The sequence below is a fragment of the Aquarana catesbeiana genome, linkage group LG01 (assembly GCF_042186555.1).
Source record: "Aquarana catesbeiana isolate 2022-GZ linkage group LG01, ASM4218655v1, whole genome shotgun sequence".
Lineage (NCBI taxonomy): Eukaryota > Metazoa > Chordata > Amphibia > Anura > Ranidae > Aquarana > Aquarana catesbeiana.
Window position 1 is genome coordinate 235,568,367 of NC_133324.1, and position 19,286 is coordinate 235,587,652.

Below are 19,286 nucleotides of genomic sequence, written 5' to 3' on the forward strand. Positions count from 1 at the left end.
AAAATACCAGATCCATTGATTTGTATTTTGAGGCAATTGATGAAGGAATGTATCCTGCTCCACTTAATCTTACAATCATTAGGCTATTATATAAAGCCTGCAAGCAGATTGCCAGACCGTGGCTATCCCCTCGTGCTCCCATGGTCAAAACAGTGGATTAATCAGATAAACTCTTTATAAATAAGAGAAAAATACCTAGTAAATTTTGTTCCATATGGCAGGCCTGGCTTGTTAAGCCAGGAATTGCTCCTGCTCAGCTAGTATTGGACCGACTACTACAAATGTAAATCCAGATATATTAGGATGTACCATTGACAAAGGCTAGCAATGGATGGCTTTACATACCGTTTATTGATCTACTCTTGTAGTGAACTGGACACATTAGTAGAATATGAGTACATGCGGTTGAAGGATCTGGGTTTGGTTTAGGACAGGTACTTACTTATTCTAGTTCAAGTTTTCTTTAAATTTTTTTTTTAATTTTTTTTTATTTGATGTTCTGTTTTTATACTGGTTATTCGATGTTGTCATCTTTGAAATCCTAATGCGATATGAGAAGTATGCCACTTAATTGGTTACCACTGCATCTTTTATTTGTCTATACTTGACTGAATGCTCAATATCCATTTATTCTTTTGTATATTTTCTTAATTTGTATTTTTATATGGTACACCTGTACCTGTATTTTGAATGGATATGTTTTTGCTATCAAAAGAAAAAAAAACGGGCAGCCTGCCAAGATTTACACAACATTGTCTGCACTAGTAGATAACTATAAACATTGTAACTTTGTGTTCTTAGATCAAAGGAATGAATTGGTGTGTAGATGAGGGCAGTTTAACCATTTAAAAACTAAACCTTTTTCTGGCACTTGTTTCTTACAAAGTTAAAAACTGTATTTTTTGCTAGAAAATTACTCGGAACCCCCAAACATTATATATATTTTTTTAGCAGAGACCCAAGGAAACAGTAAAGTTTGCCCATTTTTTTTGTATATCGTGAGAATCGTGATCGTTATTTTAAGCAAAAAAATGGTAATTCTCATTTTAGCCAGAATTGTGCAGCTTTACAAGATACCATGTAGAAGTAGGTGGGAGCAGGACCTGGGAGATATTGATGGAGATACATGGGATTTGTGTTTACAGTCCTTGCCTTTGTGCTCGGTTTCTCCCTCGCACAAATTATAACAACTGTTCATATTACATAAGTCTTACTGCACGACAGTACAATTGCATAGATGGGGCTGACGAGCATCTTCTCTATGTCCCAAATGTGAAAGACAAGAGGGTGATCTGATACATCTGGAGATGCCCGAAGCGTCACAGGTATTGGAAAGGAGTCAGACATTACCATATTTATCGGTGTATAACATGCAATTTTTCACCCTGAAAATCAGGTGCAAATAGTGTGTGCGTGTTATACACGGATACTTCCATTTGGACTGCCTCGGAGGGTGGAAGGAGCGCCGTCAGATTACATTCAGCGAGAATCCCCGGTTTACCGGCATTGGACAAGTGTTCTGTCCATTATAGAAGCCGGTCCAGGAGGCGGGACTTCAGAATAAAGAGGCCGCTGAGTAAACAGGAGATTCTCTATGTATGTAATCTGATGGCGCTTGTCCCGCCCCCCTCCCTGTCCCCTCCGAGGCAGCAGTAATCTAAGGTGAGGCTGCAGATGGGCAATGGTGCAGCTGCAGATGGGCACTGATAAGGATGCATTGATGGGCACTAGTGAGGCTGCATATGGGCAATGATAAGGCTGCATTGATGGGCACTGACCCTTATTTTGCTTCAAAGTTCTTTATTTAAAATTTAAGTTTTTTTCCTGAAACTGCCCTCTTAAAATGAAGGTGCGTGTTATACGCCTATAAATGCGGTATTTCTACTGTCTTTATTCTTTAAAATACCAGACCCATTGATTTGTATTTTGAGGCAATTGATGAAGGAATGTATCCTGCTCCACTTAATCTTACAATCATTAGGCTATTATATAAAGCCCGCAAGCAGATTGCCAGACCGTGGCTATCCCCTCATGCTCCCATGGTCAAACAGTAGATTAATCAGATAAACTCTTTATAAATAAGAGAAAAACACCTAGTAAATTTTGTTCCATATGGCAGGCCTGGCTTGTTAAGCCAGGAATTGCTCCTGCTCAGCTAGTATTGGACCGACTACTATAAATGTAAATCCAGATATATTAGGATGTACCATTGACAAAGGCTAACAATGGATGGCTTTACATACCGTTTATTGATCTACTCTTGTAGTGAACTGGACACATTAGTAGACTATGAATACATGCGGTTGAAGGATCTGGGTTTGGTTTAGGACAGGTACTTACTTATTCTAGTACAAGTTTTCTTTAAATATTTTTTTTTATTTGATGTTCTGTTTTTATACTGGTTATTCGATGTTGTCATCTTTGAAATCCTAATGCGATATGAGAAGTATGCCACTTAATTGGTTACCACTGCATTTTTTATTTGTCTTTACTTGACTGAATGCTCAATATCCATTTATTCTTTTGTATATTTTCTTAATTTGTATTTTTATATGGTACACCTGTACCTGTATTTTGAATGGATATGTTTTTGCTATATGGTGGCTTAATAAACAAATTTTTTGATTAAAAAAAAAAAAAAAAAGGTTAATTAAACAAGCTGAAGTTAAAAGACGATTGGCTACCATGCTCAGCTGCACCAGATTTTGCACTCTCCAGTTTTAGTAAATCAACCCCATTGTGTGGAAAATCAGCAGAAAAGACTTACTATCTTTCTGCCCCTGTGCAATGAACCAATGATCAGCATTCAACAGGGGGTGAGGCAACAGTTGTTTGAGTCAGTGGTAGAAATCATGCCACATTGTTGGTGTCCGTGGGGGAATAGGGCCTTTCATCAGAAAGAATAATGTCCCAAGGGCCAGGTAAAAATAAGCAAAGGGCCACATCTGGCCCCCAGGCGGCAGTTTGGAGACCACTGGTCTACAGCCTAGTCAGACCACTAGATGTGTTGGTGCTGTATCAGTACCGGTGTGATTGAACTGCTGCCTGATACAATTAGATACAAGAATGACAGAGCCATCTACTACCGAGGTCACAAACTTGCCCACATTGCTACCCACTGCTGCCATTGCCAAGGAAAATCTTTTTCCACTCTTCACTGTCATTGCTAAGTCATAGGTATAAACAGATGAAAATCTATAGGAATGAAGCATTTAAAAATGATGTTGGTTTAAAGAAAATGCAGCTAAATTTCATATTCTTTATAACACCCATAGAAAAAAAAATGAAGGAAACTAATGAGCCAAACTCCTTTTCTCCCACCACTGAGGATAGAGTGGATTCAAAATTACATGCAGACTAATATACAGTATCTCACAAAAGTGTGTACACCCCTCACATTTTTGTAAAGATATTATTATTATTATATCTTTTCATGTGACAACACTGAAGAAATGACACTTTGCTACAATGTAAAGTAGTGATTGTACAGCTTGTATAACAGTGTAAATTTGCGTTCCCCTCAAAATAACTCAACACACAGCCATTAATGTCTAGACCGCTGGCAACAAAAGTGAATACACCCCTAAGTGAAAACTTCCAAATTTGGCCCAAAGTGTCAATATTGTGTGCGGCCACCATTATTTTCCAGCACTGCCTTAACCCTCTTGGGCATGGAGTTAACCAGAGCTTCACAGGTTGCCACTGGAGTCCTCTTTCACTCCTCCATGACGGAGCTAGTGGATGTTAGAGACCTTGCGCTTCTCCACCTTCCGTTTGAGGATGCACCCACAGATGCTCAATGGGGTTTAGGTCTGGAGACATGCTTGGTCAGTCCATCACCTTTACCCTCAGCTTCTTTAGCAAGGCAGTGGTCGTCTCGGAGGTGTGTTTGGGGTTGTTATGTTGGAACACTGCCTTGTGGCACAGTCTCCGAAGAGAGGGGATCATGCTCTGCTTCAGTATGTCACAGTACATGTTGGGATTCATGGTTCCCTCAATGAACTGTAGCTCCCCAGTGCCAGCAGCACTGATGCTGCCCCAGACCATGACACTCCCACCACCATGCTTGACTGTAGGCAAGACACAGTCTTCACAGCCTCGTCCGGTTGCCGCCACACAGGCTATACACCATCTGAACCAAATAAGTTTGTCTTGGTCTCATCAGACCACAGGACATGGTTCCAGTAATCCATGTCCTTAGTCTGCTTATTTTCAGCAAACTGTTTGCGGGCTTTCTTGTGCATCTTCTATAGAAGAGGCTTCCTTCTGGGATGACAGCCATGCAGACCAATTTGATGCAGCGTGCGGCGTATGGTCTAAGCACTGACAGGCTGACCCCCCCACACCTTCAACCTCTGCAGCAATGCTGGCAGCACTCATACAGTGGGGCAAAAAAGTATTTAGTCAGCCATCAATTGTGCAAGTTCTCCCAATTAAAAGATGAGAGAGGCCTGTAATTGTCATCATAGGTATACCTCAACTATGAGAGACAAAATGTGGAAACAAATCCAGACAATCACATTGTCTGATTTTTTAAAGAATTTATTTGCAAATTATGGTGGAAAAGAAGTATTTGGTCACCTAAAAACAAGCAAGATTTCTGGCTCTCACAGACTTGTATCTTCTTCTTTAGGAGGCTCCTCTGTCCTCCACTCATTACCTGTATTAATGGCACCTGTTTGAACTTGTTATCAGTATAAAAGACACCTGTCCACAACCTCAAACAGTCACACTCCAAACTCCACTATGGTGAAGACCAAAGAGCTGTCGAAGGACACCAGAAACAAAAATTGTAGACCTGCACCAGGCTGGGAAGACTGAATTACCCCCAATCACTACTGATACCAGGGTATTTATTACACTCACCAATGCAGGGAAATATGTTTCTCGTGCCACGACCACTTGATAAAATTTCCCAAGTTGTGGGGACCCCTAACAGTAAAATTATTTTCATAGCATGGGTTGTCAGCACCCAAGGCAAGACAAGTAATTTGCTCCCCTAACCCATGGACATTTAGCTCTCCCAGAGTCCCTTCCACTTGTACAGTATTAAAACCCCTTCTGGTACAGTTTAGGATGTACCACTCTCTCTTTGTTCTCCTTTCTTTCCCTTTTATCTCTCTCTATCCCAATTTCTTGTTTTTTGCCTCCCCATCCCTCTCTCTAGCCGCATTTCTTGTTCTCTTGTATTCTTTCTCTCCGTTTTTCTTTGTTCCTCCCCCTCTTTTCCTCTCCCTTCCATGTATTCTCTATTTTTTATTCCTTCTCTTACTCCTTGGTGGGGGGAATGGGATGAGTGGCAGTTCTGATAAGCCAACTTAGGTGCTCTTGATCAAGGTCATCTGCTGATCTGAGAACTGTAGTGAGGACCTTTAATTGCAACTCTAATTACAGGTAGTTACACACTGTGTCTCCGGCTTCACTGTGTCTCCAGCTCTGTGGTTTCTCGTAGCAGTGACACCTATGCTGAAATCAGGTGATAGGGTCTCCTCCAGCCCCTCCCACTTCAAATTCCTCATCAGTCAGCTGACCTCTAGTTTCTGCCCCCCACCCATGCTGTGAACTGAATGGGCGGATGCGAAGAGGCTGAGTGGGCGGCCGCGGGCTCCAAGAACAGCCCAGCTGGGCGGTCATAGGCTCCAGGGACAGCCCTGCTGGGCAGCCACGATAAGGCTGGGAGAGCGGTGCGGGCTTCAAGAACATTCCAGGATTCGGTGACCGCTGGCAAATCGTCAGTCTAACCCCTGGGTTGAGAGCATTTTTTCCTCTTGCCGACAACTGTTGCAGAAGCATTTATTACTTCTCCTGACTACTGATTTATTTTTGCCATGTGACTTCAGGAAAATAATTCCTGGAGCATCCTTTGGCTTTTTTCCCCCATGCGACTACTGGATGAGGGAAAGCATGAGAATTGGCTGTAATAAATTTTAACCAAAATAGTGAAACTGGGAGTGCTTTTACAGTAAATTTAGAACTTTCCACTTGGCACATTTAACACCTTCAATCAAGTACACCAGCCATCATCAAAGCAAAAAACAGAATCTGCACTAAAGTTCAGGCAAATCCATGCCCTATACTGCAAGACTGAAAACATTTCATGGATTCCAACTAATAGTATGATTTTTTCTACAGCTTACCTGTAAAATCCTTTTCTTGGAGTACATCATGGGACACCGAGCAGCCATAATAACCAACTAGGTTATAAGCCACCTACTGGTGAATGGACACTGGTAAATCAATCAAACAAGAAGTCCTCCCCTATATAACCCCTCCTATACAGGAAGCACCTCAGTTTTGTAGCAAGCAATAAACTTCCCAGACAAGAGGGGAGGGATCTCTGTGTCCCGTGATTTACTTCAAGAAAAGGATTTTACAGGTAAGCTGTAGAAAAAATCCTAATTTCTTTATCATAACGGGACACAGAGCAGCCATAATAACTACAGTAACTGGGATGTCCCCAAGCAAATGCTTTTAAGGGGAGGGAATCCATTATGACCAAAGAAACACCATCAGAACAATAGGATCTATATTTCTGCCTGCGGTACACTGCGTCCAAATGCAACATCCTCCTAACATTCACTTGATAAAACCTAGTGAATGTATGCACCGAAGACCAAGTAGCAGCCTTGCAAATCTGAGCCATCGATACTTGATGATGAACTGCCCATGAAGCACTCACTCTTCTGGTAGAGCGTGGCCTTACTGGAAAAGGCGGGGCCTTACCCCTTAAGCCATACGCCTGAACAATCACTCATCTAATCCATTGGGAAATAGTCGACTTAGATGCTGCCTGTCCCTTCTTGGGTCCTTCTGGCAATACAAACAGAACGTCAGTCTTCTGCATCTGAGCTAACATCTTCAGACTGCCACCAAGACTGTTTGTAATACGCAGGTACCAAGGCAGTCTCCTCCAGGTTTTTGATGTCCACCTGGTAAAAACCCAGTGGATGTATAAACTAAAGACCAAATAGCCGTCTTGCACACCTGGACCACCGACACCTGATGACGGATGGCCCAAGAAACTCCCACAGACCTGCTAGTAAATCTCTTCCCAGAAAAAAAAAGGATTTTGCCCTTTAAAACCATAGGCATCCTTGGTAAACTGGCAGATCCACTGCTAAACATTTGACCTGGATGCTGCCTGCCCTTCCTGGACTCTTCTGGCTGCACAAATCATGATTCCTGACCTGTGCCGACAACTCAAGTAGACCCTGAGTGTCTGAACTACCTCTACAGTAAGTAGCAATCTTTCTCCTGCCGTCTGTGGAATAGAAGAGAAAAAAAATAAAATAAAAAAGCAAGACACAGTCCTGATTCAAGTGAAAACTAGAAACCACTCTAGGCAATAGAGATGGATTAGGACGCAACATCACCTTATGATGTGCGATCAAGAACGGCTCCTTGCATGAAAGGGCCGCCAGCTCTGACATTTCAATTATTGAAGTGATAGCAACCAAAGAAGCCATCTTTCGAGAGAAGGGACTAACAGTCTCCCGATTGGTTCAAAAAATGGCCTCTGCAAAGACCACCAAAAGCGAATCCCAGTCCCAAGGACACAAGAGTGGCCTGACATGTGGGACTATCTACGCTACACGCTGTATTAAGTATGAATCCAGGAGTGAGAAACAATGGCCTCTGGAAAAAAATGGATAGGGATGAACTCAAACCCTTAATGGTACTTAAGGCCAATCTCCTTTCCGCTACTGATTGGAGAAAGAAAACAACATTTCCCACTCATATTCCTGTGAGTGCCACTTCCTGACTTCCCCCAGAAAAAAAATAATTTCCAAGTCCTGTAATCGAGGTTCCCTGAAACCAGCTTCCAGGGCTCAACAGTGCTGAGATACAGGACCCAAGACCATTAGGTCATACTGGACTGGGAGTGTTCAAGGAGCGACCCCCGAAAGCCTCGCTATGTCAGCATACCAAGCCCTCCTGGGCTAATTCGGCTAACACTATTATCAGTGTTACCACCTCCAGGATTCTTCGCAAAAGATGTGGGAGAAGTCAAAACAGAGGGAAAGCATCAAATAAGGGAGAACTGGTCCCTAAGGTGTTACCAGTGCATCTGCCCCTATTGCCAGTGGGACTTTCGTCCCAGACACAACCTGTTCCCACCTGTTGTGGAACTTGGAATCTAGTAGATTTACCTGCAGAGTTCCCCCTGCCATTATTCTATACCTGGAGTATGTACTAGTGATAGAGACAGCACTTGTTGTACTGTCTCAGACAGAATCTGGTTGATCTTCCTGAGCCGCATGACTCCTGGTGGTTGATATATATGCCTGCAGAGGCATTTCCAGATTACACCTACAACTGGTTTGTCCCAACATCCAGAGCAAGGCATACTCGCCAAAAATCCAAGATATTGATGGGCAGTACTTTCTCCTGTGGAGACCAAGTCCACTGAACTATAGCCACCTTCAAACCAACTGGAGAAGATGGCATCAGTGGTTATCTTCCCTATCCCTTCTCCAGAATTCGAACCAACCAGCAATCTTAGCTGTGCAATACCCTGGTAACAGATCCCTCTGGCAATCCAATTCCTGCAACTTCATGTTCCAGACCTCAGATGCCTCCCTCACACAGGTGGAGAAAAGCTTACAGCATCTGGTATTCCCGGGCAGTCTCACCTCCATTTACTAATCGGGCTCGATCCTTAGGCTTCGATCAACAGAGATCAGGCATGATTAAGGTGATGCGGCTCGGAGATCATCTGATGAAAAATGAATGCATCAGGAAAATACTGCAATGCCAAACCCCACAGTGGCTCAGATGCATCTGACACCACTGTCCATCGGGGGATGCTGACACTGCCAGATCATTGAACCTGACAGCGGTGCACCTGCCTCCCCCGGCTGCCTCTCCTTTCTGGAACCATGCCGTAGCAACTATATTAGCCAACTTAATACACAGTCCTCTAAGGATGCAGGCCTAAAAACAATGTTGGTTTAGGGCTATGCAACCTCTTACGCATGTAAGTATGCAGGTACCCAGACATGCCGTTATGTAGGTACCCAAGTATGCAAATATGTAGGTATACAAGTATTCTTGCCATTCATGCATTTATGTAATCCGTGCCCCTGGAAACATGCATTTACGCAATAAGCAAGCACACGTTTATGAAACCTATATTACGCAACACGAATCTATGCAAACATGCATCTTTATGCCACCATGTATCTTTATGCAATCATGTATAACCAAGTATATTTATGCAAACATGAATAACTATGCATCTTTGTGCAACCATGTATAATCACTGAATATGTAAAAACATGTATCTTTAGCAACCATGCGTTTCAGCCACCGTGCGTTTTAGCTAGTTTGCAAGCATGCACCTGCTTAACTGCAGTTGGCCCCATGCCCGTCTTCGGTCCAGCCTCTGCGGGGGGGGCTCTGAGTTCTGGGGTGGAGGGGGCCCATGCTCATGTTTTTCCAAACGTGTATATTTAAACATGCATTTAAGCAACAAGTTTGCAAGCATGTATACCAGGCTGCAGCTGCCTTCCGAGCAGTCACCACTTTAAAGCAGACTGCTATCCATTCAGGGGTGTATCGACTTAAAGTTGTACAGTTCCCCCAGATAAGCAGTAAATATGCAGCATATAATTATGGCTTGTCTGCCACACAGTTCTCCCATAGTAAGTACTCACACATTGTTAGTATCCATGGGCTGCTGTTATGTCTCCAGAGTCCCTGCTAACCACACCCTTCCACTTCCTGCCTATATGAAAATAGGCCATACTGAGCAAGCCTGTGCCCTCTAGTGGGTGGAGGAAAAACAGCAGCCCACAGCACAAAGGTACAGTCAGGTCCATAAATATTGGGACATGGACACAATTCTAATCTTTTTGGCTCTATACACCACCACAATGGATTTGAAATGAAATGAACAAGATGTGCTTTAACTGTAGACTTTCAGCTTTAATTTGAGGGTATTTACATCCAAATCAGGTGAACGGTGTAGGAATTACAACAGTTTGTATATGTGCCTCCCACTTTTTAAAGGGACCAAAAGTAATGGGACAATTGGCTGCTCAGCTGTTCCATAGCCAGGTGTGTGTTATTCCCTCATTATCCCATTTACAAATAAGCAGATAAAATGTCCAGAGTTCATTTCAAGTGTGCTATTTGCATTTGGAATCTGTTGCTGTCAACTCTCAATATAAGATCCAAAGACACCTAACACCCAAAAAAGCCTTCACAGTTCTGGAACAACATCCTATGGACAGATGAGACCAAGATCAACTTGTACCAGAGTGATGGGAAGAGAAGAGTATGGATATGGAGAAGGAAAGGAACTGCTCATGATCCAAAGCATACCACCTCATCAGTGAAGCATGGTGGTCGTAGTGTCATGGCGTGGGCATGTATGGCTGCCAATGGAACTGGTTCGCTTATATTTATTGATGATGTGACTGCTGACAAAAGCAGCAGGAAGAATTCTGAAGTGTTTCGGACAATATTATCTGCTCATATTCAGCAAAATGCTTCAGAACTCATTGGACGGCGCTTCACAGTGCAGATGGACAATGACCCGAAGCATACTGCAAAAGCAACCAACAAGTATTTTAAGGGAAAGAAGTGGAATGTTATGCAATGGCCAAGTCAATCACCTGACCTGAAGCCAATTCAGCATGCATTTCACTTGCTGAAGACAAAACTGAAGGGAAAATGCCCCAAGAACAAGCAGGAACTGAAGACAGTTGCAGTAGAGGCCTGGCAGAGCATCACCAGGGATGAAACCCAGCGTCTGGTGATGTCTATGTGTTCCATACTTCAGGCTATAATTGGCTGCAAAGGATTTGCAACCAAGTATTAAAAAGTGAAAGTTTGATGGATGAGATGGTTAATCTGTCCCATTACTTTTGGTCCCTTAAAAAGTGGGAGGCACATATACAAACTATTGTAATTCCTACACCGTTCACCTGATTTGGATGTAAATACCCTCAAATTAAAGCTGAAAGTCTGCAGTTAAAGCACATCTTGTTCGTTTCTTTTCAAATTCATTGTGGTGGTGTATAGAGCCAAAAAGATTAAAATTGTGTCAATGTCCCAATATTTATGGACCTGACTGTACACAGCATGATTAAACAGCACACTGTCCCCAGTGGCCATCAGGAAAACAGACAGCCAGATTGCTTTTTTTCTTTTTTTTTTTAAAGAGAAACTACAAAAATGCAGACTTACCATTCCTGCTGGAGGACTCTGGACTTAACAGGAGTCCAATCTTCACCCATCATGGCGAGCTTTGTCATAAAAGACCTTCAGAGACTGGGTCCCCCTTAATCTGGGGTCCACTCCCCTGGACCTGTATAGCACCCTGCTGGAAAGCACCTTGGTCAGAACAAACACTGCACAGGGTTCCATTACGTAGGGTCCAGCGCCATAAGGCTGCATTACAGGCAAACATTGAGGAATCTTCTCTCCTTCCAATGAGGCTCAGGTACCATCCATTTTGGCTGATAGCTTTTTCAAATGGATCCGACTGAAGACCATGATTCTTAAAAGAACCGTCCAGACCTCCAAGTATGCTCTAAGCTAGAGACTATCCACCTAACAGACACTGGCAAAAAAAACTGAGGCACTTCCTGTGTAGGAGGAGTTATATAGGGGAGGACTTCATGTTTGATTGATTTACCAGTGTCCATTCACCAGTAGGTGGCGTATAACCCAGTTGTTATGGCTGCTCTGTGTCTTGTGATGTACGATAAAGAAAAACAATTTATGACTGCAAAGCTGAGCCTAAATGCAACTTTAAATACACTTTTAATATCATTTGAAATATAAACCATTTTCTTACACACATTCACATTTTGCTATGAATAATGGGCCCCAGTACATTATAAAGAAATTAATAGGACACGTGTTTTAAATGACCGTAATTAAATGTTAGGTAAAAGTCACGTTCACAGTCTTATAAATATACCCTTAGGAGCGCAACTAGGTTTTCCATTGTATGGTAAAAAATGAAATAGAACATCTGATTGGTTACAGAACACTAGTACAGTATACTCGCCATCAGTGCAAAATCCTAAACATAGTAATGATGTCTGGAACAGAACACAAGTGAAAAAGTTTTGGCATTGCAAAATATCTAGATAAGGAACACCTGCCACCAGTACTGATTTTATTTTCCCATTCCTGCAAAAATTTCCCAGGTGTGTCCTTTTACACAAATATGGATCATTTATTTTTGTTATGCCACACAGTGCAAGCCTTACCTGCTCCTCTTCAATCCTGCGCTGCAAGGTTTCTATATAATGCTGTACAGCCATGTATATAAACCTGTACTGTGCTTCTGTCTGAACCATTCCTGATCTCTGAGATCTTACCATCTGAATAGTCTTGGGTACGTCAATGTCACAATCAACACCTATATATTAATAGAAATAAGAGTAAAATCATCTGCCAGTCTATCAAATTTTATAATCTAAATATTACTCTGCAATTCCTAATCAGCATTTGACTTGAAACAAACTGGAGACTGTACCCTAGAGCTGCCGTACTTGGGTACTCAAGAGTTAAGTGAGCAACTTTTTTTTCCCCCCAGAAGGTGTTAATCAACAGCCAATATTTCTTTTCTCAGTAGGAATGTTTCTTAACCCCTTAATAATGGAGGGTTTTGCAACTTTGACATGCGTTAGTAAAGCTATACATATTATCACAGCTACTTTGTGTATCTAGGTGAATTATTTTTCAGAACAAACTGGGCTTTTTCATTTGGTGGTCACTGGTAACAGATGATATCTCCTATTTATTTTTTATTGTTCTCAAAAGGAAAATCAACCCAAAATAAATTCTGCCGTTCCTGACAATTGCAGTGATACCACATTTGTGTATGTTATTTTTGTTAGTACAGTACCTGTAGTAAGTCCAGAAACAATGGTGCGCATTTGGCCTTTTTTGTTTTAGCCTATCTAAAGCACACGGACAGTAACTTACAGTCATACTAATTTTTAAAAATGCTTTTTCTTTTTTAATCCTACCTAAAAATTTACTGCCCCTGACCTTTGACCCCAACTCTAACCCTCATACTGACCTAGAACCTTGATCTAGCTATTTTTCGTATTATTATTTTTATTTTTTACACTCTAGCAAGGAGAAAAAGACACAATTCAGAGGAGAAAAAAAAATGGAGATAGCCAATCAGAGACTGTCACAGCGGAGGCCTGGGAACCGGGCCTCCTGATTACCGATCATTACTACAAGACTCAGGGCCTTCCAGTGAGCTCAGTTTCTGTACTAGCAATGCATTGTGCAGCAAGCTTTTGGCACAAACACAGGTATGCACATATGTGGCTCAGTGGAAGAAGGCCCAATTCAATAAGGCCGCATATATGTATACACTCGGCGGCAAGGGGTTAAAAAAGACACTTCTATGGACACCCCAACTACTATATAATGCTGATTCACTGCAGAAATTACATACACACACACACACACTAGGAGGGGGGGGGGGAAGGGGTTGGGCTTTCTTTTGGGGGTATTTGATCACCTCTGCGGTCTTCTTTTTTTTTTCGCTATAAACAAAAAAAGAGCGACAATTTTGGGAAAAATAAAATATTTTTTACTTTCTGCTATAAAACACATCCAAATTAAAAAAAAAAAAATTAAATTTATGTCAATATGTATTCAGCTACAAAAAAATCTCAATAAGCGCATATTGATTGGTTTGTGCAAAAGTTATCGCGTCTACAAACTATGGGATATTTTTATGGCATTTTTCTTCCTTTTTTTTTTTTTTTTTTTACTAGTAATAGCAGCAATCAATGATTTTTAGCGGGACTGCGACAATGCAGCGGACAGATAGGACACCTGACACTTTTTGGAACCAGTAACATTATTAGTGATCAGTGCTAAAAATATGCACGGTTACTGTACAAATGACACTGGCAGGGAAGGATTTAACATCAGGGGCGATCAAAGGGTTAACCACTAGAGGACCAGCCTCCACAGTTATACTGCAGCAGGTTGGCTCTCCTGGGCAAATCGCCGTAGCTATACGTCGGCCTCTTTAAGAACACTAGGGGGCGCGCTCGACCACGGAAGCTGATGCGTGTGCCCGGCGGCTGCGATGTCCGCCCGCGATCGCTCCTGAGAGAGACAGAACGGAGATCTGTCAATGTAAATAGATGGATCTCCGTTCTGTCAGGGGTGAGGAGACTGATCTGTTGTTCATACCAAGTATGAACAATGATCGGTCTCCTCCCCCAGGCAGTCCCACCCCCCCCCAGTTAGAATCACTCCCTAGGACACACATTTAACCCCTAGATCGCCCCCTAATGTTAACCCCTTCCCTGCCAATGACAGTAATCAATGGGCATTTTTAGCTCTGATCGCTAATGTCAATGGTCCCAAAAAAAGTGTTAAAAGTGTCCGATCTGTCCACCCGCAATGTCGCCGTCCCAATATAAAAATAAATAAATAATATCGCTGATCAGTGCCATTACTAGTAAAAAAATAAAAATAAAAAGGCCATAAATATATCCCCTATTTTGTAGACGTTATAACTTTTGGGCAAACCAATCAATATACGCTTATATACGGGTTTTTTTACTAAAAATATGTAGAGGAATACATATCTGCCTAAACTGAGGAAGAAATTCGTTTTTATTTTTTGGGGGATATTTATTATAGCAAAAAGTAAATAAAATTGCAGTTTTTTCAAAATTGTCGCTCTTTTTTTGTTTATAGCGCATAGAATAAAAACCGCAGAGGTCATCAAATACCACCAAAAGAATGCTCTATTTGTGGGGGAAAAAAGGGCGTCAATTTTGCTTGGGTACAGCGATGCAAAACTGCGTAATTGTCAGAGCGAAGCAGTGCCGTATCACAAAAAATGGCCTGGTCATTAAGGGGGAAAATCCTTCCTGGGCTGAAGTGGTTAAATGTGTGCCTAGCTGGTGCTTGCTAACTGTGTTGTGGTTGCTCTGACTGGATGAAGACAGAGTTCCATGTTTCTGCTTAGCAGGAACACAAGATCTCTATCTTCTTCCATGTCAGAACGGCAATCTGCCTGGTTTACATAGGCAAATCGCCATTCTGCTTGTCTGGGAAATGATCGCGCGTGGCCGGCAGACATAGAGTCCACCGGACCCACTGATTGGTGTCCCCCGTGGCCAATTAGCGAGCGACCGCTCCTCCGGCAGCACACGCACGCGCCCCCCCCCCCCCAGTGTCTATTGCACGAAATGATGTACAGGTACATCATTTTGCGCAATAGAACCGACCGGCCGCAGTCAAAGTGGTAGGCGGTCAGCAAGTGGTTAAAGCAGAACTACACTGCATCTGAGCACCACAAACCATTTAATTCATTTTTAATATTCAAATCAAACGCCCCCATCCATCCATGTCTCCGAGGAAGGGCAAAAGATTCATGTAGTATTTACTTTCTGGAATCCATCTGCCCTTAACTCAGGCAGGGGGATATGCTTAGCTGATAAAACCCCTCCTCTCCTCCTGAAGACTCCTGGGATGCATGACATCATTTGTAATTGAAATGAAAAAAAAAAAAAAAAAAGTTTAAAAACAAGTAAATGAGATATAATTTTATCTTATCTATTTACTAATTCTTGCAGCATAAGGATTGAAAAGTGTCAATGTTGATAGGGATAGACTGACGTTCCGTTTTAATTAGACTAGGATTCTTCCTCAACATGTTGATGAATGTATGATGGTACACATGCTGCAAATATCTAACTAAAAAGATAAGCTCTTCTTTCAGACGGCCTGCGGTTTGACTCATCTGATCAACAAAACCTTCCAGCTATGAGAGAAGGAACACAAGACAGTAACAGGAGTGGACAGAACTGCTTTCAAATTTGGTATTAAACTGCAGCCTAATCCAGAGCTCTCCTAGGGATGCAGAGATCCTTAGTGCTACAGCCGAGACTTATTTGTGCAGTAGAAGGTCCACAGCCTGTAGGGCTCTTTGCAGATCATGTAAAGAAAAAAAGGAAAAAAAAATGTAAAAATATAAAAAAAAGGTACCAACATGTTAGCAGCTTTTCTAAAAGGAAACCTATAGTCACATCAGTCCTTTAATAAAATCTACATTGTAATAGCAATACAAAAAATCGTTTTTTTTTATAATAATCCAATATTGGCTTCCTTGAAAAATCTCCTTTCATATTTTCAGTGCTACCGGTTTGCTGGCCATCTCTTTCCAAAATTTCCTGTATTCCCTGAATGCAGCTACTGGCATAATCCAGATATCTTTTTTTTTTTTTCAGTCAGCGATTCCCTACATTGTAAAAACTATCTTCGTGGCGGTTTAGCCGCCTGATTTCTCCCGTTCGATCGGGGAGCCGGAGAATATATCCGGCGGGGCCGCTGTTTTACCAGATGGTCCCCGCCCATCTCTGCATCAGAGGCCGGAAGAGACGTCATGACATCACTTCCAGCTCTGGCAGATGTAAACACTGTGAAGAAAAGAAAATGAAAGCGCTGATGTGGATTCTCTATAAAATAACAAAACACCAAAAAGAAATGTGTAAGCTGCAACCCACCAATTAGTGCTGTGACACCTGTTGCTATAAATCAATATAAAATATGTTGGTGCGCTTATCAAACTATCCCCCATCTGTTGGAATGGTGCTTATATATAAAATCCTAAACCATAAAAATACCCTGATATCATAATCAGTAAAGTGAATAAGTGCAAATAAATAATCAATAAAGTGAATAAATGCAAAAAAATGCATCAAAAAAACATATACCCTGATATCACAATCAGTAAAGTGAATAGGTACAAATAAATATATCAATCAATAAAGTGAATAAGGTGCTGTCCATTTCTTCTGATCATCCTTGAGATGGTTCTACACCTTCATTTGAGTCCAGCTGTGTTTGATTATACTGATTGGACTTGATTAGGAAAGCCACACACCTGTCTATATAAGACCTTACAGCTCACAGTGCATGTCAGAGCAAATGAGAATCATGAGGTCAAAGGAACTGCCTGAAGAGCTCAGAGACAGAATTGTGGCAAGGCACAGGCCTGGCCAAGGTTATAAAAAATTTCTGCTGCACTTAAGGTTCCTAAGAGCAAATGCTTAAATGGAAGACGTTTGGGACGACGAGAACCCTTCCTAGAGCTGGCTGTCCGGCCAAACTGAGCTATTGGGGGAGAAGAGCCTTGGTGAGAGAGGTAAAGAAGAACCCAAAGATCACTGTGGCTGAGCTCTAGAGATGCAGTCGGGAAATGGGAAAAAGTTGTAGAAAGTCAACCATCACTGCAGCCCTCCACCAGTCGAGGCTTTATGGCAGAGTGGCCCGACGGAAGCCTCTCCTCAGTGCAGATATAGATATATATATATATATATATATATATATATATATATCCCCCATAGTCCATGGGACCCAGTCAATCTCGGGAAAAATGAAGAGAGGGTAGCTACGTCCCTACATACAGTGGGACCAACGTAGACCTCTTCTGTACAGCAAGTGTAACAGGAAGTCTGATCACAGGAGCACAAAAAAATACCAATTACATTTGGAGATTGGGTGGAGACTGAAGGCAATTTAATGTTCTTTACTGAATTAAGAATACATACTTGAATATTTTTAACTAGAGTTTAGTGTCACTTTACAGCACAGTTATTTTAAAGGAGAATTATGGCTAAAGCTTTTTTGGCCATACTTCTACTATGGCACAGAGGAGTGTAGTTCTTCCTGCACTCCTGTGACCAGTTTTCAGCCAGCGGGCTAAAGCCCACTGTCGGCTGACGTCACTTAGCCGGCAGTTGGCTCAGCCTTTCAGCTGTGCCGCTGGGAGACTGAGCCAGCAGCTTCCTCCCCTTCCCAGCCCAGCGCTCAAGTGCTGGAGGAGAGAGCAACGAGCCATTGAATGACAGTCACGGCTCTCTGCTTAGAACAGAGGGGGAGAACTGAGCAATCAGTGGTGTTTGATTGCTTAGTTCTCTGTGCAGAACTGGCAGGGGACAGATGCTGCATCGGATGGATACTGCATCTACCTAGGTGAGTATAAGGTTTTTGTTTTTTTGAAACCCGGAACTATTCTACTCATTTCTGATTTCTCTAAAGCAGGTGCCCTTCAGCGCCTCTAGTAACCACTTCTGCCTACCATTTTGATCACTGCCATAGTCCTACTGAAAATTCCAGTACTTTGGGGTAAGTGGCAAAAAGGCATGCCCCCCTCCCCTTCCACAAGGTTTTGCTTGGTACCCGAGCCCATGGTGGGCTGAACGTTACATACAGCAACAATCGCAACAGTGCCCAATGGAGCAGTAGACATGTAGAAGAGGTGCCAAGATTGGGCACTGAAGGGTGCAACTGAACTGAAAAGCAGGCACCCTCCAGTACTTGCATGTTTGTGTTTCCCAGTGTCCTGGGTCCCCCAAAACCTAGGGTACACTGATATACAAACTATTCGTGACCTTTCCCATCATATTTGAAGATCAATAGTTAGATAAAACACCCACCACCTAATTCAGAAATTTCATGTAAAGGAAGCACACAGCACAAAATTAAGAAGAAGATTAAACATATTTGTAGCAAACATATGTGATCAAAGCAAGGCATTTTGTTCTCTCAAAGTGTTAAAAGATTAAATTAAATCAGCTTGGTAAGACAGCAAACATATAACAACATCAAATATCCTCATATCTCTAGAGCCATACATTATGCTCAACTTCCTTAAACATGTGCCTTGTGACAGAAGACATTGTAATTCTATACCCACCTTTTTCTCGGATGACATCAATGAGAATATCAATCACAATAAAAGTGCCTGTACGTCCTATTCCTGCACTGTTAATAAAGAAAACAGCAGTGTGGTGAGCAAGAGACCATCCTGGAGTTCCAAAGCACAGATTTTATTGTGCAGACTGAAAAGCAACACATTCCAGCTGGCAACACACAAATACCTGTTAATTTTATTGAACAGAGCTGAAAAAATAGACTGCCACGTTATCAACAAATTTAATGGTCAGCTAATCCACTAGTTTAAAAGGCCTTCAGGCAAAGAGAAAGACCAGTATATTCAACTCTCTAGCTGTAGGGAAACAAATACCTATATTTCATTAATTTATACAGTAAATGTAGGTAAACAGTCAAAGTAGCCTGGTTATAATAAACAGCTGTGTGGCCGTAGCAAACAGTCCTCCCCTGTAAAAGATAAAAAATAAGATGCTTGCCTTACAAGATTTTAATGTGAGTGTGCTACTTTCATTTTCTATTTATTAAATTGTTTATACGGATTCACACTATGGAGGATGTGTCTTTTATTCCCCTGGGTTCCTCATGCTGAGTTTTTGGCT

At 42.0% G+C, this 19,286-nt stretch overlaps 1 protein-coding gene across 1 annotated transcript in view; it reads right to left on the reverse strand.

Annotated features, from left to right (window-relative positions):
• PTPN11 (protein tyrosine phosphatase non-receptor type 11) overlaps positions 1-19,286 on the reverse strand; it is a 151,744-nt gene that overhangs the window by 62,725 nt on the left and 69,733 nt on the right. Inside the window, exons 12-13 of the mRNA XM_073625934.1 lie at positions 18,710-18,777; positions 12,228-12,379 (exon numbers count right to left, since the gene is read on the reverse strand). Coding sequence (XP_073482035.1) covers positions 12,228-12,379; positions 18,710-18,777 — 220 coding nt within the window. The remainder of the gene's footprint in view (positions 1-12,227; positions 12,380-18,709; positions 18,778-19,286) is intronic.